This window comes from Anopheles coustani, chromosome 2 (assembly GCF_943734705.1).
Source record: "Anopheles coustani chromosome 2, idAnoCousDA_361_x.2, whole genome shotgun sequence".
NCBI lineage: Eukaryota > Metazoa > Arthropoda > Insecta > Diptera > Culicidae > Anopheles > Anopheles coustani.
Genome location: NC_071289.1, coordinates 11,672,082 through 11,690,546, shown reverse-complemented (window position 1 = coordinate 11,690,546; position 18,465 = coordinate 11,672,082). Strand labels below are relative to the sequence as shown.

The 18,465-nt window shown below is 42.5% G+C and overlaps 1 protein-coding gene across 1 annotated transcript in view; it reads right to left on the bottom strand.

The window, feature by feature from the left end:
* LOC131263470 (uncharacterized) overlaps positions 1 to 15,643 on the bottom strand; it is a 37,592-nt gene extending 21,949 nt beyond the window's left edge. Inside the window, exon 1 of the mRNA XM_058265670.1 lies at positions 15,554 to 15,643. Coding sequence (XP_058121653.1) covers positions 15,554 to 15,643 — 90 coding nt within the window. The remainder of the gene's footprint in view (positions 1 to 15,553) is intronic.
* Between the last annotated feature and the right edge of the window lie 2,822 nt (positions 15,644 to 18,465).

The window sequence follows — 18,465 nt, the reverse complement described above, 5'->3', positions numbered from 1 at the left end:
TTTCTCTCTCTCTCTGTCTCGTGCCTGTTGCACCCCGGTGACTGTGAGAGAACGCTGAGTGATTTGCTGCTGGCAGAAGATGGCAAAATGTTATCTACAATTCTGACACAAAGTACAGATTTCACGCGTAATAAAAAACGAAAGCCATTTATTTATGGTAAGATTTTTTACGACTTTCGGCGCTCGTTCGCTTCGCTCGGTGCGCCCTCAGAAGGTTAGGGCTCGGAACAGTGCACGAACCGACCCCAAGCATGGATGTGACGTGATCGATTTATGTCGAGCGGTGGTCGGAAGGGATGATGTAAATGAAATGCGAAGGGATGGAAAATAAAATACATTCGAGTGGAAGAGCAAACTAATCATACAAGTTTCTTTGCGATGTTTTCTAAAAATGTTTCTAATATGTTCCTCAGGTTGGGAAATTGTTTTGCAAAATCCGGATGAAAGCTTGAGCATTAAACGTTACGTTCCTGCACATTTCCCCGCTAATGGCAAAACAAACAATGGAATCTGAAAACCATTATCCCATTGTTCGCTCGTCAATAACCTCCATTTTGAAACATTGCTCTCCGTGTACTGTATGGAGAAATCATGACCTACTCCGTTAATCTTTTTCCCCTCCCTCACCCTCCGCAAACCTTGGTGTTATCTTGCCCAGTAAGGACTGAAACCGCGCAGCAACGCTCTGACACAATACACTCACCCGGTTTTACCACCCAATGGCCCAGTGCGAGCGATTTCTTCTGCTGCTTTTATGAGCGCCGATGATTTATGGCCGATCGTTTATTTCGTTCTAAGAAATTCCGGCCGCCCAACTTAAACGCATCCATCAGCGACGGGTTCTGCAAAGCAGCTGGGCGTGCTCTCGTTGTGGAAATTGTTTGAAAGTATTTCACCCGTTTAATGACCCATTCGGCATGACCGAGCAAACGGCATGTGCCACCGCAGCCACGGCCATTGCCGAGAGGATGTGTTTTGCTAAATTTTACACCAGACCGCCCGCTTCGGACGACATTCTTGAACAACTTCATCGAGGGCCGGACCGAGAACGACATATTTAGGTAAACTTGAATGGGATTCTTTCGCATCGCACGCCGGTCCTACATCGCCACTGCTAACAAGTGGTTTCGAGTGGCTCCCCAACCCCGAGGGGACTTTCCGGTTTTCCACTAGAGGAGCGTAAAATTTAGAAAAATCACAGCCCATAACTCAACCGACGGCACTTTTGGAACCGGAACGTCGTTACCGTCGTGGCGGGTATTTGCGATTATGGTCGTAGGTTGCTGGCGGGAAACGATCCGCACCGACAGGCCTGAATGGGGTTATCAAAATTTGAAGCCACCGCTTTCCGCGGTTCCAGCTGTCGCACTTTCCCGCGCCTCCCACTGAAGCTAAGAGTATAAATCTCATTAGTATGAAATTGGTTTTGATATTCGAAAAACAGTACCACCGGTCGGAAAATTTACATGATTAAATCCGTTAATTGTATCCACTTTTTCATCCTCCACTGCCCCGCAATGCTCTACAATATAAATCAGCAAAGCAGTAGTAGCTCAGTCGAGTGGACTAAGTGATAGAACGGGGAAAGGGAGAAACTTGCACCAAAACCTCAGCCGGAGTCATAGCCGTCGCCTCCGAATTCTCCGAACAAAGGCTGCCTGCTGAGGACCTCTTGATTCCGCTTCAGAGGAAAGCGACCAAAGTGGTGCTGTTGCGTTCTTCATGATTTCCGCCGGTGACAGAACCGATCATCGGGGTGGAAATAAATAATTAACACATTAAGAGGAAGCCAGCGTTTCGAAGGATTGTTGGCCGGATCGGATTCTTCCTATTTGCATAACCGCAATGAATTTAATTCGCATTTTCGTTCGACGATGGTAAAAAACATTGTAAAGATTGTAGATGCTTGAGTTGTTTATGTGAGCCGTTGCAAGCTTCCTTGCTTCTCGAGTATATTTGAAGTTTGAACAAGTTGAATTTTAATCTTGCCAGCCTCCTTGTCTGAGCGAGTTGACTTCTAGAACAACTTACACAGTACTGGCCAATGACGTTTGCCTCGCTAAAATATAAAAACATTTTAAAATCCCAAGATTCTTGAATATTCCTGTTATTCCTACTCATCTCTTGCCAGTTTTGGTGGACATTGATAAGACTTTCGTTGCATCAACACATATAAGGACACTACTGAAGCCAGAGAGCAGGACCAGGAATGGAGATAACGTTGAACATTCACTTGTTCGCTTTTTTGTTTAATATGCCCCACCGTTTACGTGAAATATCCAAAATTTGCGTCAGTTCATGCGATACACAAAGCTGAAGGGCTTTTTACATTGGGATGCTAAAGACGTCAAAATGATTTCGTGTGCCTGTTTTATCATAAACTAAAATAAAAAGTGTTAAAACCATGAAAACTCTGAGTGCCTCGTAGTCTTGTGTTTTGATGTTGTTTGATCAGAGTGTGAAGACAAGCGAAGAGAACACACGCACCGAATTGGAAGATGTGAAGAATCAGTTAATTTCCAGGATAGACAATATGCAGCTACAACTAACGGCTGAAACAAAAAAAAAATACAGGAAAAACCCCAACTGAGCTCAAGCCGCTTGGAGAGAACAAAAAAACTCTTGACATGTTGACAGATTCGGTACGAAATATTAGTGCCCAAGCAAAATTAAACACTGGATTGATTTACTTTTTGCACACATTTCATGGCGGCTGGACAGTAATCCAGCATAGGTATGACGGTTCAGTCGATTTTTATAGGAACTGGACGGAGTACCGCAATGGGTTCGGGAATGTTGATGGCGATTCTGGCTCGGGCTAGAATACGTTCATCAACTGACCAAAAACCGACCCCATGAATTGCTAGTGGAAGTGATAGATTTTCATGGAAACTACGGATACGCTAAGTATAGCGAGTTTGAGATAGGGAACGAATCAGAATTGTATGTGTTGAAGAAGTTAGAGAAATTCTCAGGAACAGCAGGAGATGCGATGGGAGACAACAGGAATAATAAGTTTACCACATTCGATCGAGACAATGACAAAGATGGTCGTAATTGCGCTCAGGAGCGACACGGAACCTGGTGGTACTTATCATGCACCTATGCCAATTTGAACGGGCGTTATTAGAATACAACAAGTGATGTGAGTGCGATGACGTGGGTTTATTTGAAAAAAGACTTGAAAAAAAAAAATGATTCGCGGTATTATCAATTAATTTAAGCCTGACTCGATCAGTTCATTCACCTTCAATAAAAACATTTCTCATTATCACCGTTCGTTTTTTATTTCATTGGAATCAAATCTTTGTCTTTGTTAATTTGTTATTCATTCCTTACTCGTAGATTTTTCTACGACGCTTGTGAACTAATCTTCTGAGCCCTGACCTATATCCAAGAAAATTGGTCACCTGCATGGCTAAGGTAAATAAAACACGCAACCCAGGAGTACTCTTATTTGAATAGCGAAGGTAAGTAATGTTCAACATAATCAGCTCACGGACTGGATACTGTTTGTGACATAAAATCAAGTATATTCAACACGGTGATCCATTGAAAGTTGTGTTTTTGAGATGTTTCAACTAACGAAAAAAGATTTCTTTTAAATTCTTTGAAGCTTTGTTTACAAATCTAATAAATAACGCAAAGAATGAAACATTCGACAAGCTAAACCGACTGCTGGTGTTTTGATTCCCGTTTATGCAACAACTTTCAAAATATTTTAATGATTATTGGACTGTACAAACAATTTAATTATGCTTTAATAAAACATAACTTGAAATCATAATCAGTTATGAGTCACCCAGTGAGAACATGTTTTTGTCAAAATAGAGTGTATTTTTTTTTTTTTGCCGGGATACGGAATTGGACCAGCGTGGCGAGCGACCGTGAGCGGTTTCGGATGGAGCTTCGTCAGGCCAAGACCGCTCAGCGGTTGTAGCGCCACATAAGTAAGTAAGTAGAGTGTATTTTGGTTCGCGTAATCGCGTTTGGTTCAGTGTTGGTGATAATATTTGAACCATAGCTAAGAACATGAGTTCATCATTCGTTTCCTGTAAATTCGGCTGCAGTCGTATTTCATCACTCAATTCGATTGTGTGTGCAAGTATAACAAGAGCCATGAATATTTGCGGCTACCTCGTGGGTTTGTGTTTTGGTGTTGTTTTGTTAGCTCGAGCTACCATGGCTATAAATAGTATTGAGTTATATAATTTAGTGAGCAAACTAGATAGTTTCGAGGACAAACTGCAAGGTGTAGAGCAAAACTTGATTGCAACCTTGGAGAGTTCGCTAAAGGTTGTTGACTAACATCGTCTAAACAACTTTTCTAAAGTTGAGTGACAATTATGATTTTTTGCAGAAAATGGAACAACGTCTGCAGGAAAACATGCTCATGCACTTTGAGACAAGAATGCAGGCAATGGAGGATTCTTGGAAAAAAGTAAGTTGACACGAAATTACAGTGGATGAAACAACCTTTTGAAAACAAGCTGCTCAACCTTAGAATACTGTTCCAATGCTGCGATATTGATGTTTTCTTCTTTGTAGAGTGTGAAGGCAAACAAAAACAATATAACGAACCTTACTGTGTACAAAAAGTGAGGAGACATTGGTGCTCAAACTGTCCGCAGGCATTGGCTGATTATAATTTTGTTTATTGTTGATAGTTGTGTTTTTGATTTCTGCGGCAAGTTTCATGTCAAAATATTGATCCGGATAGCAGATACGATTTATTTTGTGAGCTACTACACGTACATTCCTCTATTTTCGTTCCTGGCCAAATTTGATTTTGCATAAAAATGTGTACGCGTAACAAACTTTTTGCTCCGGATTCATTGAGAAAGCCTTTGGTAATGCAGCGATGGTAAAAAAATGTTTACAAGTGGTATAGTGAATTCCAAAATGGCCGTGAATTGGTCGAAGCCAAAGAACGTCATGGGACACGGATTCGGCGTCGATGGATGATTAGAGACTTCGCCGATGATATTTTAATATCGAAAGGATCAGCAAATACTATTTTAAAGGAGGTTTAGGGCTTGGAACGCGTGAAATCCCGACTGGTACCAAAATCGTAGATTTTTGTTTGCGAAAGGCGTCGCGTTGAAGTTGTGAAATAGTGCTATCTGAGTAAATTGACAAGACCGTAAATACCGAGCCAGGAAAAAGCCAGGACCGAAAAAATCTAAAATAGAAGAGTATACGTGTAGTAGCTTACAAACTAAATCGTATCTGCTATCCGGACAAATATTTTGACATTAAACTTGCCGGAGAAATCAAAAAGACAACTATCGACAGTTAAAAAATAAAAATCCGCCAATCATTTTGACGCTCACAAGATGGAACAAACTCAGCAACAACAGGATGCTCAAGGCAAAACGTCCCAGAAAATGTCGTACCGTAAGCTCATAAAGATAGAAGAGAATAATGATACTCTCGACATACTTACCGATTCTATACGAAATATTAGTATCCAAGGCAAATTTAATACTCAGTTGCTTCACATGATGCATCCAGTGCGTTCATGTCGACAAGCTCTCAAGGTGTCATGGGAAATAGCCGCTAGGCAGCTCGAAATATCGTCCTAAAAACGTCCTACTTTTTTGTATGGGGATGAAACAAATGTAGGACGTTTTCCAAGCAATCGTCCTACTTCGTCCTACTCACCATACAAAACTGCTCGATGTTTGTGTCACGTAGGACGTTTTCAAGGACAATTTGCTCGAAATCGCCCAGCGGGTACATGAAAAAAATTGAAGTAAATTCAATTTCATTCGAGGTACTCTGCTAACAAAATATGTATATATAAAAATATAAATGTATGTATACATAGAAGGACGGACACGCTAAGTACGACTGGTTTGAGATAGGGAACGAATGGGAGAAGTATGCGCTGAAAAAGTTAGGGACATACTCAGATACAGCAGGAGATTCAATGATGAAAAAACAACTCTTTTAAATTCATTCAAGTCTTGTTTGAAAATCTAGTTTAAGAACTAAATAACGCAAAGAATGAAACATCCGATAAGCTGAAGCGATTGCTGGTGTTTTGGTTCCCGTTTATGGAACAGATTTCAAATTGTTTAACTGAATATTGTTTGGTACAAACAATAATATTATGTTGAAACAAAAACATTACAAGTGAAGTCATAATCACTTATGAGTCATCCAGTGTTACATTTTTGTTTGTTTCGATTGTGTTTCATTTATGTTTGTTTCATTTGCAGAGTATGGAAGCATCGAACGAGAATACCCGGAACAAATTGGAGGCGTTGAAGAATCATGTGATACCCAAGATGGACCATATCCAGGAAACGTCGGAAACTGAGCTCAAGAAAATAAGAGAAAACAAGAATACTCTGGACATGCTTATCGATACGGTACAAAATATTAGTATGCAAGCAAAATTAACCACTAGGTTATTTAAGTTTTTGCATCCAGTGAGTTCATGTCGGCAAGCTCTCAGTGTATCGGATACTTACATGATCAAAATTGGGGAGAATAGCGAACCATTCCAAGTCTTTTGTGAGCAAAATAAGTTCGAAGGCGGCTGGACAGTAATTCAGCATAGGCATGATGGTTCGGTCGATTTTTATAGGAACTGGACGGAGTACCGCAACGGATTTGGAGCTTTAGATGGCGAATTCTGGCTCGGACTAGAATACATTCATCAAATTACTAAAAATCGATCCCACGAACTGTTGGTGGAATTCAAAGATTTTCTTGGAAACTACGGATACGCTAAGTATAGCGAGTTTGAGATAGGGAACGAGTCAGAGATGTATGCGTTGAAGAAGTTAGGAACATACTCAGGGACAGCAGGAGATTCGTTGAAATATCACAAGAATGGCAAGTTTAGCACATTCGATCGAGATAATGACCTTGCTCCCATTAATTGTGCTGAGCAACATCACGGAGCTTGGTGGTACAAAAACTGCGAAAATTCTAATTTGAACGGGCGTTATGAGAACAAAGTTCATTGGAGTGCGATAATGTGGGTAAGTTTTAAACATGACTACCGTGGAATGTCCTATTCGCGAATGATGATTCGCAATATCATTAATTAACACAAACATACGAGTGGGGACCCAAAAGTAACGGAAATCGGGTTGTAGGGAGAAGCGGGGGAAAAGAGGATCGAGTTCAATATTTTTTGTTAAAAGCTTAACATGTTCTTGATCAGTATGCAAAGTTTAGTTGCTGTGAGTGCATCCGCTAGTCTTTGAGATTTTTTTCAGTGTAACGGTTTTATTTTTTTCGGCGATAAAGTGAGATGGCCAAGTAGATCGTAAAACGATTACCTCAACAGTAAAATGCTCATTTGCTGCAGCATCTTTGTTCCCTCTCGCCCTTCAATTCTACCAAATTAAAGTAATAAAAGAAAATTTAATGTGTGTAGTACTATGCACGGCAGTTGCTTTTGAATAAAACCAGTTCGTTTTATAGTAAAATGTCCGTTTTCAGTCAAAGACAAAAAATAACAAGATAAATAGAAACACGGGTGAATAAGAGTCAACCAAATAAATTGGTTGGAGCAAATTGGAAAGAATGTTCACTTTGGAGGAATGACATCTGTTATCCTATAAGATAAGATGATCTTATGGAGGATTTTATGAACGAAACGACTATAGTCCGTCGACGTTTGTTTGAATAAATATTGGTGGAAAAAGTACATGATACTAAATATTGGTTTCAGCACAATTTTTGCGACATTTGTTGTTGCATGGAGTTAAGCCGAGTTAGTATTTCATTGCACGAGAAGAAATTTAAGTAATGATACTTATTTGATTGCTTCTTAGTCAGCCGAAATCTGAAACTTTTAATTCAGGGTAAGTAAATTAAAATTTCAATGTTTTTTTTCACACAACACATACTCATACAACACATGACTTATTAAAATTTATCAGAATAATATTTTTCAATCTCACGAAAAAAGAGATTCAATGAGGAAATCAACATTATTTAAACAAATATATTAAGCGTTTCCATAATCGCTTTCTTTTCGTTCCAGATAGTTCTTTAGGTGGGGAAAAAATCATTTCATAAACCCAATTGACACGCCCAACGTGCTTTTCGGCCACGTGCTCAGAATGGCGAACGTACAATAGTTTACCGGATCGTATCGAGCAAAACAGAAAAAAAAATCAAAACCCCCAACCGAACCCCAAGTCTTTGGTTTTGGATTTGAAAAATGTCAAAACCCACACCAACCACCAATAGAATGGAGAACCTTTGCTTTACCGTTTTGCCATCACAATTGGTATTCCATTCAGTCGACATTCTTACTGTACTCGTTGGTATGCACTGCAAGACATTTTCCTCCGATTATGTGGCTCGGGTGCGGTTTTTATGCGGAGCAGGAACAAGGGCAATGCGGAAGGAGATTTTATTTTCATACCGTCGTCACCTCCGCACCTTTTTTTTTATGTTGCAAGGGAACGGAAAACGAGAAACGAATGCTCGCTGTTCAATGGTGCGGGAGACGATCCGCTTGATTCGAGCCGATTATAATGATGTCATCCATCATGGCAGCCATCCGAGGACAAGCAGGAATAAAAACGACCGTTAAGCTTAAACCAACTTCTCACTTACTGGTGCAATGTTGAACATTAACGATGGAGAAGAATTCCACAATGAGAAGGTTTCCTGCAAAAACACAAACACCGACCCAACCGCAAGCTCACAGGAAAAGCCCCATGCAGGACGAACTGGTATATTGGTGTACAAAACGTGCGAGTGTATGGAAGAAGAAAAAGGGAAACGGTGTGTACACGGGTTCTCTCGCCACAAACTGCACATTGTTCGAAGGTAGAGGACTGTGATTTGTTTTCCCCCCTTTCAACATATTCACATCAATTTCCTCCCAAATGCACTACCACAGTGCGTCGAATGCACCGTTGCACCGCAGTGCAACCGAGAGGCACAATACCAGTGAAAGCTCTTACTATCATGACACGTTTTCGTGTGAAGTTTTCAATTAATTGAGATCGTTTTTTCTGTCCTTTTTTTTAGTTCCACCCCTGCGATCGGACTTTGACCAGCGTTTAGATTTATGCAGTCGACGTCGCGATTGAATTAGAGCCCTCGGGGGTGTTGTGGGGCCAACCCCTGGTGCAACTAACCGCTCTCGGTTATCGCAATCGGGACGCTGGCTGTCCTTGCGGTGAGCATTGTGCTGATTTTTTCGTACCCTCGCCTGGAACAGGATGGATCCGATTGAAATTGCATGGCACAAAACAGAACAGAAAAACTCGCCACCAGAGCGAAAATGAATCCAATTAGATGACAACGAAATAGGATTTGTGATATTGTTTCCCCCTCCCCTCCTGTCGCATGGTTTGTGGTGATAGAATTGACATTCTGCTAGAAACTAGTTCGATTGCGTTGGCCCGTTGTGGGGATGCTTTATTTGTCGTGCTGAAATTGTGTGGCGAATACGATGAAAATAGATACAAAGTGTTTGTAGGGCACTTGAGATAGTTTATATTTTCATGCTTGTTTTTCAAATTCAACACAAAAAAATTTTTAAATAAAAATGCTTATTTTACAACTATTTCATTCTCTTTTGAGAAACAATCATTTTGTTAAATATATTTTATTTGTATTGTTGTACTGCTTTTAACATAAAACAATTATTAATTTGTATTGCTTGTTTTATAACAATTATTCTGAGAAATTGTTTAATAGATCCACTTATGAACAAAACAGTTTATTCTTCTGGTACCCATCTGTTAGATAGAAACAATACAACTCTGCAGTTGAACTGGCTTTAACCAGTTTTCTTTTTTCGTACCTTTTCCAACTCGCACAACCCAAACCCAATAAGACACATGCCACAGGACAACATCCAGTAATGTGCAACAAATTGTATTTGCCGTGGCAAGGGACACAAAAACGACTGTCACAAGAATTGCTTGTAACAAATCTCGAAACCGCTTGAGCGTGAAAATAATTTCAAAATTACCAATTTCGGTAATTCACTCGTCCACACAACGGAACCCACGCGAACGGCCGCGGTTTCGTTGGCCCGGGACGGAGGGCAAAGGGGGTGGAAAAACGATTGTGAACATTACTTGCACAAGTTTTGCCGCCATCCACCAAGATCCTACTCCCGGTGGCGAACGTTCCGACCGGCCGTAAGCGGGACCATTAGCCCGAGGAAAATGTCTTCCACCACCGGAACGAACGGTCTGCGTTTCGTTTTCTTCACACCTTCCCTGAGCGGAGTAGAATCCAAAGGACACTTTTTGCACGGAGGAAGAGTGGGGATAGAGAGAGAGAAAAAAAAGTCGTCTTTTTCTATAACATCCAGTCGGGCGTCGGGCACATCCGTTCCGGGCAGACCACGTACCGTACCGGGCGGATGAATGTCCATCCATCCAAACGCGCCGTTGGCATGCACGGGTATCGGGAAAAAGTTTCCCGCGAAATAGCTTTACACTTTCCAAAGTGTCAATAAAATTTATATTCCAAGCGTCTCCCGCTTTCCGTTCGGACCCTCCCGGACGAACTTGCATCGGCCCGGAAACGGCATACCATCCTACCGGGCGAGATTGGAAAAACCAATTCGTTTCGCGGAGAGCGAAGGAAAAATACCGAAAACCGGAGGAACTTGTTGGAAGAAGAAAAAAATATACCCACAAAATGGCAAACACTGAAGTGAGCCACTGCTAAAGCGTTTGTGCAAAACTGGCCGAAAAGAAACGACAGAAGCGAAAGTAAAAGCGTTGATTTCTTGCTAAAAGTTTGACTTCACTGCGAGATCAATGCAGCAACTACCTCGAACTGCCATCGAATGACACGGCGGTGCAGTGGTCTGTAACGATTATGAATAATTTAGGATGGAAACTTTACTAGTGTCTGCCTGGTGCCCGCTCGGTTTGGATCTTTTCTTTGGTTTTCACTCCTCCCATCTGTCCGTCACTGTCGGTGACGATGCCTTCCAACGCCGGAAGCAAACGTCTGGCACGATGCCGGCAGGATGTTGCGAGGTGACATTCTGCAAGCGCTCTGAAGGAATCATGAAGGCACCAGCCTCACACCAACGTAGTCATAAATCTAGATTAAATTGATAAGTATTTTGATCGGTGAAGTAATAAATCAATCATCGTCGAAGCTGCCGGCGCGAGAATCAAGGAGCAGCCCGTTGCTAAGTTACAACAGTGATCGATGCCGGCCGTGGAATTCTAGCAGCATTGATTGGATTGAGCGCTTAAATTGCTGTCATCGATCATCGGTGGGAATAAGCTAAGAGGTTGATTGAGTTTGAGTGTAAAGCCGGCTACAAATGAGCATTCAGTGTTACATCGATTGGCCAAAGTGATACAAGGAACACAGTTTACGATTGGGATTGGAATTAGCGTTCATATAAGCAAACAAGATAAGCTGATTACAATCGACTTTCAATCTGTGTTCATTTTCTGGATTTCTTTAATTGTTCCTAGTAATAATTGTTCCTTCGAACATGTGATTTCTTGTTCAACATTTTATAATCATTGTTCATTGTTTTGATGCACCGAGTCAGATGACTTGTTTTTAAATGATGTGGGAATATTGTTTCCGGTGAACAATAAATTTGCTAAAAAGGAGTTTGCTTGAACAAGTTCATTATTTTATTTCGCCGAGTTGTCTGATTGCAGCGAATTTGTTCTGTTCATTTATTTATATTTTGATCTTAGGGCTAGAGGGAAATAATAGATTGAGTTGTTAATATTCCTCCTTTTTTTCTGTTTTCTCAAATGAACAAATTAGTAATATGATAACTCAATACATGGAAATTGTTTGAAAATTTAATTCCTATTGTTTGATAGTTTCATAAAATTTTTCAGGGTTTTGCAGAACACTTTTAACCAATTTTCTAGCTGTTTAGGAATAACCTAATATTTGACCTAATAATGCAACATTATAAGGTCTGTTTCATAAACAAACTGAAATGTCTAAAAACATGTTTTTCAGCTATATTAGTTCTATTCAGGATTATTACAGGCAAGTAAAACCTAATAAAATTATTTATTTGAAGTTACATTTACTAAATGAGAAATTAATGTAAAATAAAGAAAAACTCTGCATAAAACAATCAAAATAAACTACATGAAACTAGTGCCGTTCCTTGCACCCTACCAAAACAAGATCCCCAACCACTCTAAAATTCAGTTCGGACAGTTTTCGTGCTAAGGTCGCAAACGGAAAACTTCACCCCCGTTCGTTTAGGTGCGCCCACCCTAAGGTGATGCGTGACATCTGTTTCTAATTCTTTCAATTTATTCAACGTCTTCTACCGGCCAACCCAACAGGCACACGACGTCATGTGCGTCGTGGGAACGATCCCGGCTTCACCCGGCTGCGGGATCGGATGATTGGAGAAAGTTTCGGCACGTACTCGTTCCCCTGTGCACGTAGAATTTCCATTACCACCGCCTTCTCTCTTCACCACCATCACCACCATCACATTCCAGTGGCGAACACGTGAAGTAGGTGTTGGCAGTGGTCAGACAATTTATCTCACGGTACTATTGGGAACGGCAGCTTGACCACGACGTACCGAATATGCTGGCTGCCGATCTCCATTAGCATCCACTCTTCGCCTGCACCAGTGCCCTTCTTCTCTTGGGTTGGTTCTCTTTTCACTGCCACGGTCGGCTGTTGGAAGTGGACCCCGAAAAGCATCCCCGGACCTTTCGTCTAGCGAAGCGGAGGCCGCTTTGCCCGGCAGCTTCCTCCGAGGCGGGGGTTCGCATTCGTGTGACCCAGGCAAACTAACCCGGTTCGCATTAGGTCAGGTCAATTATCTAATAAACTTAATTATGTAAATTTGCCCGCCTTCCTCAGGGGGCGCGTTTGCACTGGCCGCACCGTAAATGCGGGGCATCGCATCAATCTGGCGCACGACGATTTGAAACACTTTCTCTCCTTCGCATTCACCCACAAAAAGAAACGAAAAAAAGAAGGAGAACCAAAAAAACCCCCCCACTTCAATTCATGTCCAAACATTAGTTTTTCCTTCCGGGAAATTTCGGTATGTCATCGCAAAAAGCTCCCATTTTGCCTCCACTCCTTCGCTTTGTCCGTTCGCTCGCACACAAAAACCCGACGCACTGCACTTCTGCCGACATTCGATCCAATCTGCCACATTTTTGCCTATCACGGCCGGATCCGTTCCGCTAGGCGAACGAACTGACCGAGCAAACAGCATCTCCAATCCGTATCGCGCGTCCGATCGGGCCGGAGAACCATCCGATACGAATCCTATCACCCGGACGCGGGGCTTTTGACTTTTTGTTTTGGGCCGTTTTTTGGCAACCCGAAGGAAATAGAAAGCTCCTCTAATTTGCCCATCGGCGCAGCGGTGCCGGAAATCGGTTCGGATCGCCGTTCTCTCTTTTGCCACACACGGCCGGTGCTATCTTTGGCTAATCCGATTTCCGATCGGCCGGCCAAAGCTAACTTTCATCGGGCCGGGGCGGGTAATGCGTTTAAGATGCTAATGGGGAGGGGGAGATGCCTTCTTTCTTTCCACCTCGCGAAACCGATTAATCTAATCGCGTTTTCTAACGCGAAGGTGAAAATTGGACGCAAACATTAGCGGGGGTAGAAATGATACGTTTGCCGAGGCCAATTTTTCCATCGAATATGGATTGTTTCGAGGGAAATCGAAGAGGCTATATTGAGTTGAGCTGATGGAAATTTTTTAATATATGAGTATTAGATTATATTTGACAAGTTTTTACAGTACTCAATTTGTAAAGCATATTTTGAAAGCCTTATTTAAACATTTAACACGAAAACACAAAACATCACATCAAAGACAAACTGTTAGTTGTTACTACGTAGTAGTTAAACAATTCTACAATACGACAAGATTTTCCGTAGACTTCCAAACCATAATGAATAACAAACAAACAAACAAACCCGTTGATGGCGCTTCTTTCCATCGCTGGCACCATTTCCAACGTTCCGTGTGGTAAATCCAAAAACTACTCAGGCCCGAAAATGAATCAACGCTAAGAAAGCGGACTGGCCGAGAAAACACCTCCATCGCTTCCCCAATTGCCTTTTGGGCAGAAGATCCATCAGTCGAGCTTTCCAGCGGCGGAAAATCGACCCCAAAACGGTGGGCACGTTTTGACCGTTTCGGGCGGCGCTTGATGCACGAGCCGAGCGGGAAAGTGGAACCGAATTTCGTATCTTAACCCGGGAAAGATAATTGGGCAAGCAACGCAACAGCGAGAAGAAGCGGCCGGCCCTGAAGCTGGATGGAGTGCGTATCGAATTCGAGTGCCCCGAAAGCGTTCGGAGTTCTTTCGAAATATCGATCGCTCTCAGAAGCTGCTACCAGGTGGTTGTGGGATGAAAAACTGGAGCTCTATCCGACCATCTTTTCTCCGGGTGGTCAGCTGCGATGGCCGCCATGGGGCGTTTGAAAATAGCTGCCCGGTTTGAAATTGCCTGAAGGGGGTAAAGTGGCGGCGCTTATTGTGCGGAAATGTAGACAGCATCCCAAAAATAGAATAAGCTGAATTAGCGATAAACGATGGATTGATTTCATTTCACGCCTAGATTCTCGCCCCGTCTTATGAACATCGATTAGAACGAAAGCTCAATTAACTCTTTGTCTATTTAGCCGGCCCGAGAGGATGCTGAACATTAGTTTCTCCATTTGATACTCATATGAAAAGCAACAGCGTTTTTATTGTCTGGAGAACGTTGAATATGAAACTCAACTCTATGGTAAGAAGTTTGCATTCCTTCGAAAACAAATGGTACCGTAAATGGCCACTCTTTAACATTTGGCATATTTGACGTGCACGTTTCATTTTAAGTTTCAGTCAATCAAATTCCTACCCTTCAAAGATCAAAGCCGGCCTCGGTTCAGTTTATGTCTCAGGCTGTCAAAATCAAATCAAACCCACGCCAAATTTCTGCTTTTTCTAAACAAGTCCGCGTGGCACCGAAAACAATATTTCGCAAATACTTACGCCCACCGGGAGGCTGAAACATTCGGGAAAAATCGTGCTTCGGCATTCCTAGAATCAATTGGCGCTTGTAAACGAAAGCAATATGGGCGAATATTTCTGAGGAATTCACGTCTTCCAGGTACTAGCAATTGAAAAGGCATAGACGAAGCGACCGACTCCGTCTGATTACATTGTTTGTTCAGGTTCAGATTGTGGGAGGGGTTTGTTTTTGATTTTTTATTTACTTTTCACTGCAATTAGAGTTGTTGTTGAGTAGCATAGAACTATTAAGCCAAGTTATACTAGCGCTTCAAAATTACTTTAGAATTTTACTAAATATTGAACAATATTTCATTTGATCAAATGGTATAATAGAATGGTATGATTGATACACTTTTCATTCCAGATGATCTCATGTCGTGATCATAGAATAATTTCTTCAACTTTTACTTTCTCAATATCTCAATATCAATATCAATATTTTATTTTCTCAATATACTATTTACTTTCTCAATCTCAAACTATAGCAACTATTACTATATGTAACGATGTTGGATATGATTTGATCTTCAGGTAAATCATTTACTTAGTTTTATACATACCATAGGCCTCAGTGTACTCGGACTCCGGTAATAGTCGCTGCCAGCAATGCTCTGCAGATACTTCTTGTTCGTTCCGTATATTGGCTCCATTTTTGAACGATTTTCTTAATTTTCCTCCCTTTTTCAGAAACCTCTCGAAAGACACCACTTCCAAAAACACAACAACCGCCCAACGTGAGCGCACTACTGTTCACTTTCACTAGAATAATTTGCCTAACGAGCCATGAAGTATAAAAAAAACACACAAAACCACTACACCATCAACAGCACGGCTGATATTTCACACTCCTCCAACATCCAAATTCGACGCGCCATCGCCATTCGTGAATGTGTGACACACTTTTCCTCACTAAAAGCACAGACCTCCTGAGGTAGCACTAAAAGTTGTTCCCGGTTTGGTAGTTCACTTTTTTCCAGTTTCTCGCACTAGAGATCTCACGTGCCGTTCAGTTTTGCTATTTCACTGTCGATCCGAGCCGTTAGATAATGGGCGCTTTTAACTCGTTTTCCGCGGGCAGCATCTGCAAAATAAAGCACGTTCGGGGGGTGAAATAAAATAATTAAAATTTAGTTCACTTTCGATCGAAATCATCCGATCGAGCACCCCGTTGGGAGGGGGAGTGGGGCGGGTGCCAAACGTATCATTAGAAGGAAAGATAGAAATCGAAAATGCCGAAGCCACGGTGTTCCATCTGACGGGGCAAAGGGTGCATTTTCTCCTTTCTTCTCACTGTTTTTTCTTCCTCTGACCGAATACATCTTCCACCACGGTGAAGGTGTTTCGAATCATGTTGTTCGTGCGCTTTCGAAATGTTGCGAAATGGTTCGTAAGTCCATTGCGATGCGTGGTGCAGCCCTTTCGTTGCCATTCGTAGCAACAGTTCGAATATCCTTTCACGAGGCAAACTTCAAAACACCCACAACGGAGGTAAAAAGGTAAACAGCTCGGCACTTGATGAAACAAGTTTAGTCTTTCCACCGTCGTTCACCGGAAGTTCTAACCAGGATTCGCACAACAACAACAACAACAACACCGTCGTACGTTCCGGAACCGATCGACTCCATGCTCTGTAGACGCTGTCTTTCGTCTGCACCGGGGTCCATACCGCATCACCGCTTTCCACCGACCGGACGGATGCTGGAGGAAAACTTTAGTTTGCACGATTGCCCGATACTTTGGAGCACAACATGTACCGACATCAACCGAAAAAGAAGCACTGAACACACTCTCCGGAAAACATCTTCACCGTTTCAGGTAACAAACAGGAAAAGTTCTCCCGGTGGACTGTCGAGCAAATGGGTAGCGAGCAGTGGGTGGATATTCTCAATGGTACTCTAATTGCCTGCTTCGTTTCGATCGTTGCCGATACTGAGGACCTCTTCCTTCATCGTCCGATAATTCACCACGAAATCGCACACACATACACACCGTGGTTGATCCTGACCACACGCCTGTTGTTGACCCGGTCGCCGGTGTTTGCCTTTGCGTTTAGGCGTTCGACGTACGACGTCGAGGGAAATGTGTTCACTTGTGCATCAGTTGAATATCGGGAAAAAAGGTCTTTCCTCATATCCCTTTCGTTCGTTGGATGCCACAACTTTTCGAGCTCACAAAACTGGGCTCGGAAAAGAGCTGGTTGGTCAGTTTTTTCTCCCCCCGGCGACACGTTAGAGAAACCGGACGAAAGGACCCTTTCTGCAGAACCGTTCGTTTCTTTAAGGTGACGGGAAAACTCGTACGAAATATCGGTCATTCAAAAGGGCACGGCCAAAAATATACCGGATAGCTTTCAACCATCTCAAATTGAACCCCTCCGATATAATGCTCACTTTAGCTGGTACGAAAACCGCACACTCGAGCCACAGAATTTAATTTCAGACTTTCCCCGTGATACGGCCTTTCGGGAAACCGTTCAGCGAACGAGAGCGTACGTGGTTTTCTTTTCCCACCCCGGAATGGGGAAGTTCAAACGGACGAACGGGCCGGGTTTTCCGGTGCCCGAAAAGAAGGATAACGGCCCGAAAGAAAAGTGTCACAAGCAGAGGCACTCGGTTTTGTGTCGCCGCGCCGTAAACAGTTCATTAAAACACGATTTTCTTCCCAAACAATGACGCTTTCTGGGGTCAAACGGGGGAAAAAAACCGGTTGCCCATCATGGATACAAGAGGCACTAGGGTCGTCGGACCGTTTACCCGGTGGTTAGGCAATCCCCGATTTCATTTACGCCTCTGTTAAGATGGATTTCTTGGAAAACATACACGGATAAGCCGATCCCTTTTGTGTCGAGTAACAACGAGATTCTTGCTCAACGATCGATCCAGCTTTGTTTCATTTAAACCATTTGAAATGCTGTTAAAAGATGATTGTAGGGAAAAAGTTAATCGTTCATTTTCCGGTAGACTGTTCGGTGGAGAATACCAGCCACCGTAAGCCTCCCGGTAAGCTTCTTACCGCAAACGAACTTTATTGTAGTTCCATCGATAAACAAGTGTTGCCAAAGCATACCATCAAAACACCGCAATATGGAACGTCCATGTGGAGGAAATTTGGTTCACGCTCGTTCCCACATTTCATCCCGTTCGATAACGTGCTCCAACCGGCTCGTTCCTTCCTTGGGGGAGGGTTCGTTTTCCCCTCCCCGCACTCTTTTATGTTGCTTTCCATACACTTTGTAAAGAATTCCGGGCAAGAGTGAGCTTATTTGCCTGAGTGTGTTATCGTTACGAGGTGGGTAATTGAAGCGAGGAAGCAGATGTTTGCACTATCGAACAACAATAATCCCCACAGGCCAACGCCACTCCACTTGCCACCGCTTCCGGGCAAAAGTTTTCCCGAATAAAAAACCTCCTGCGAGGAAGCAACACATCGTTAACCGTGCTGCGGTTGTGGCCGATCTTCTTAAATGTTATTT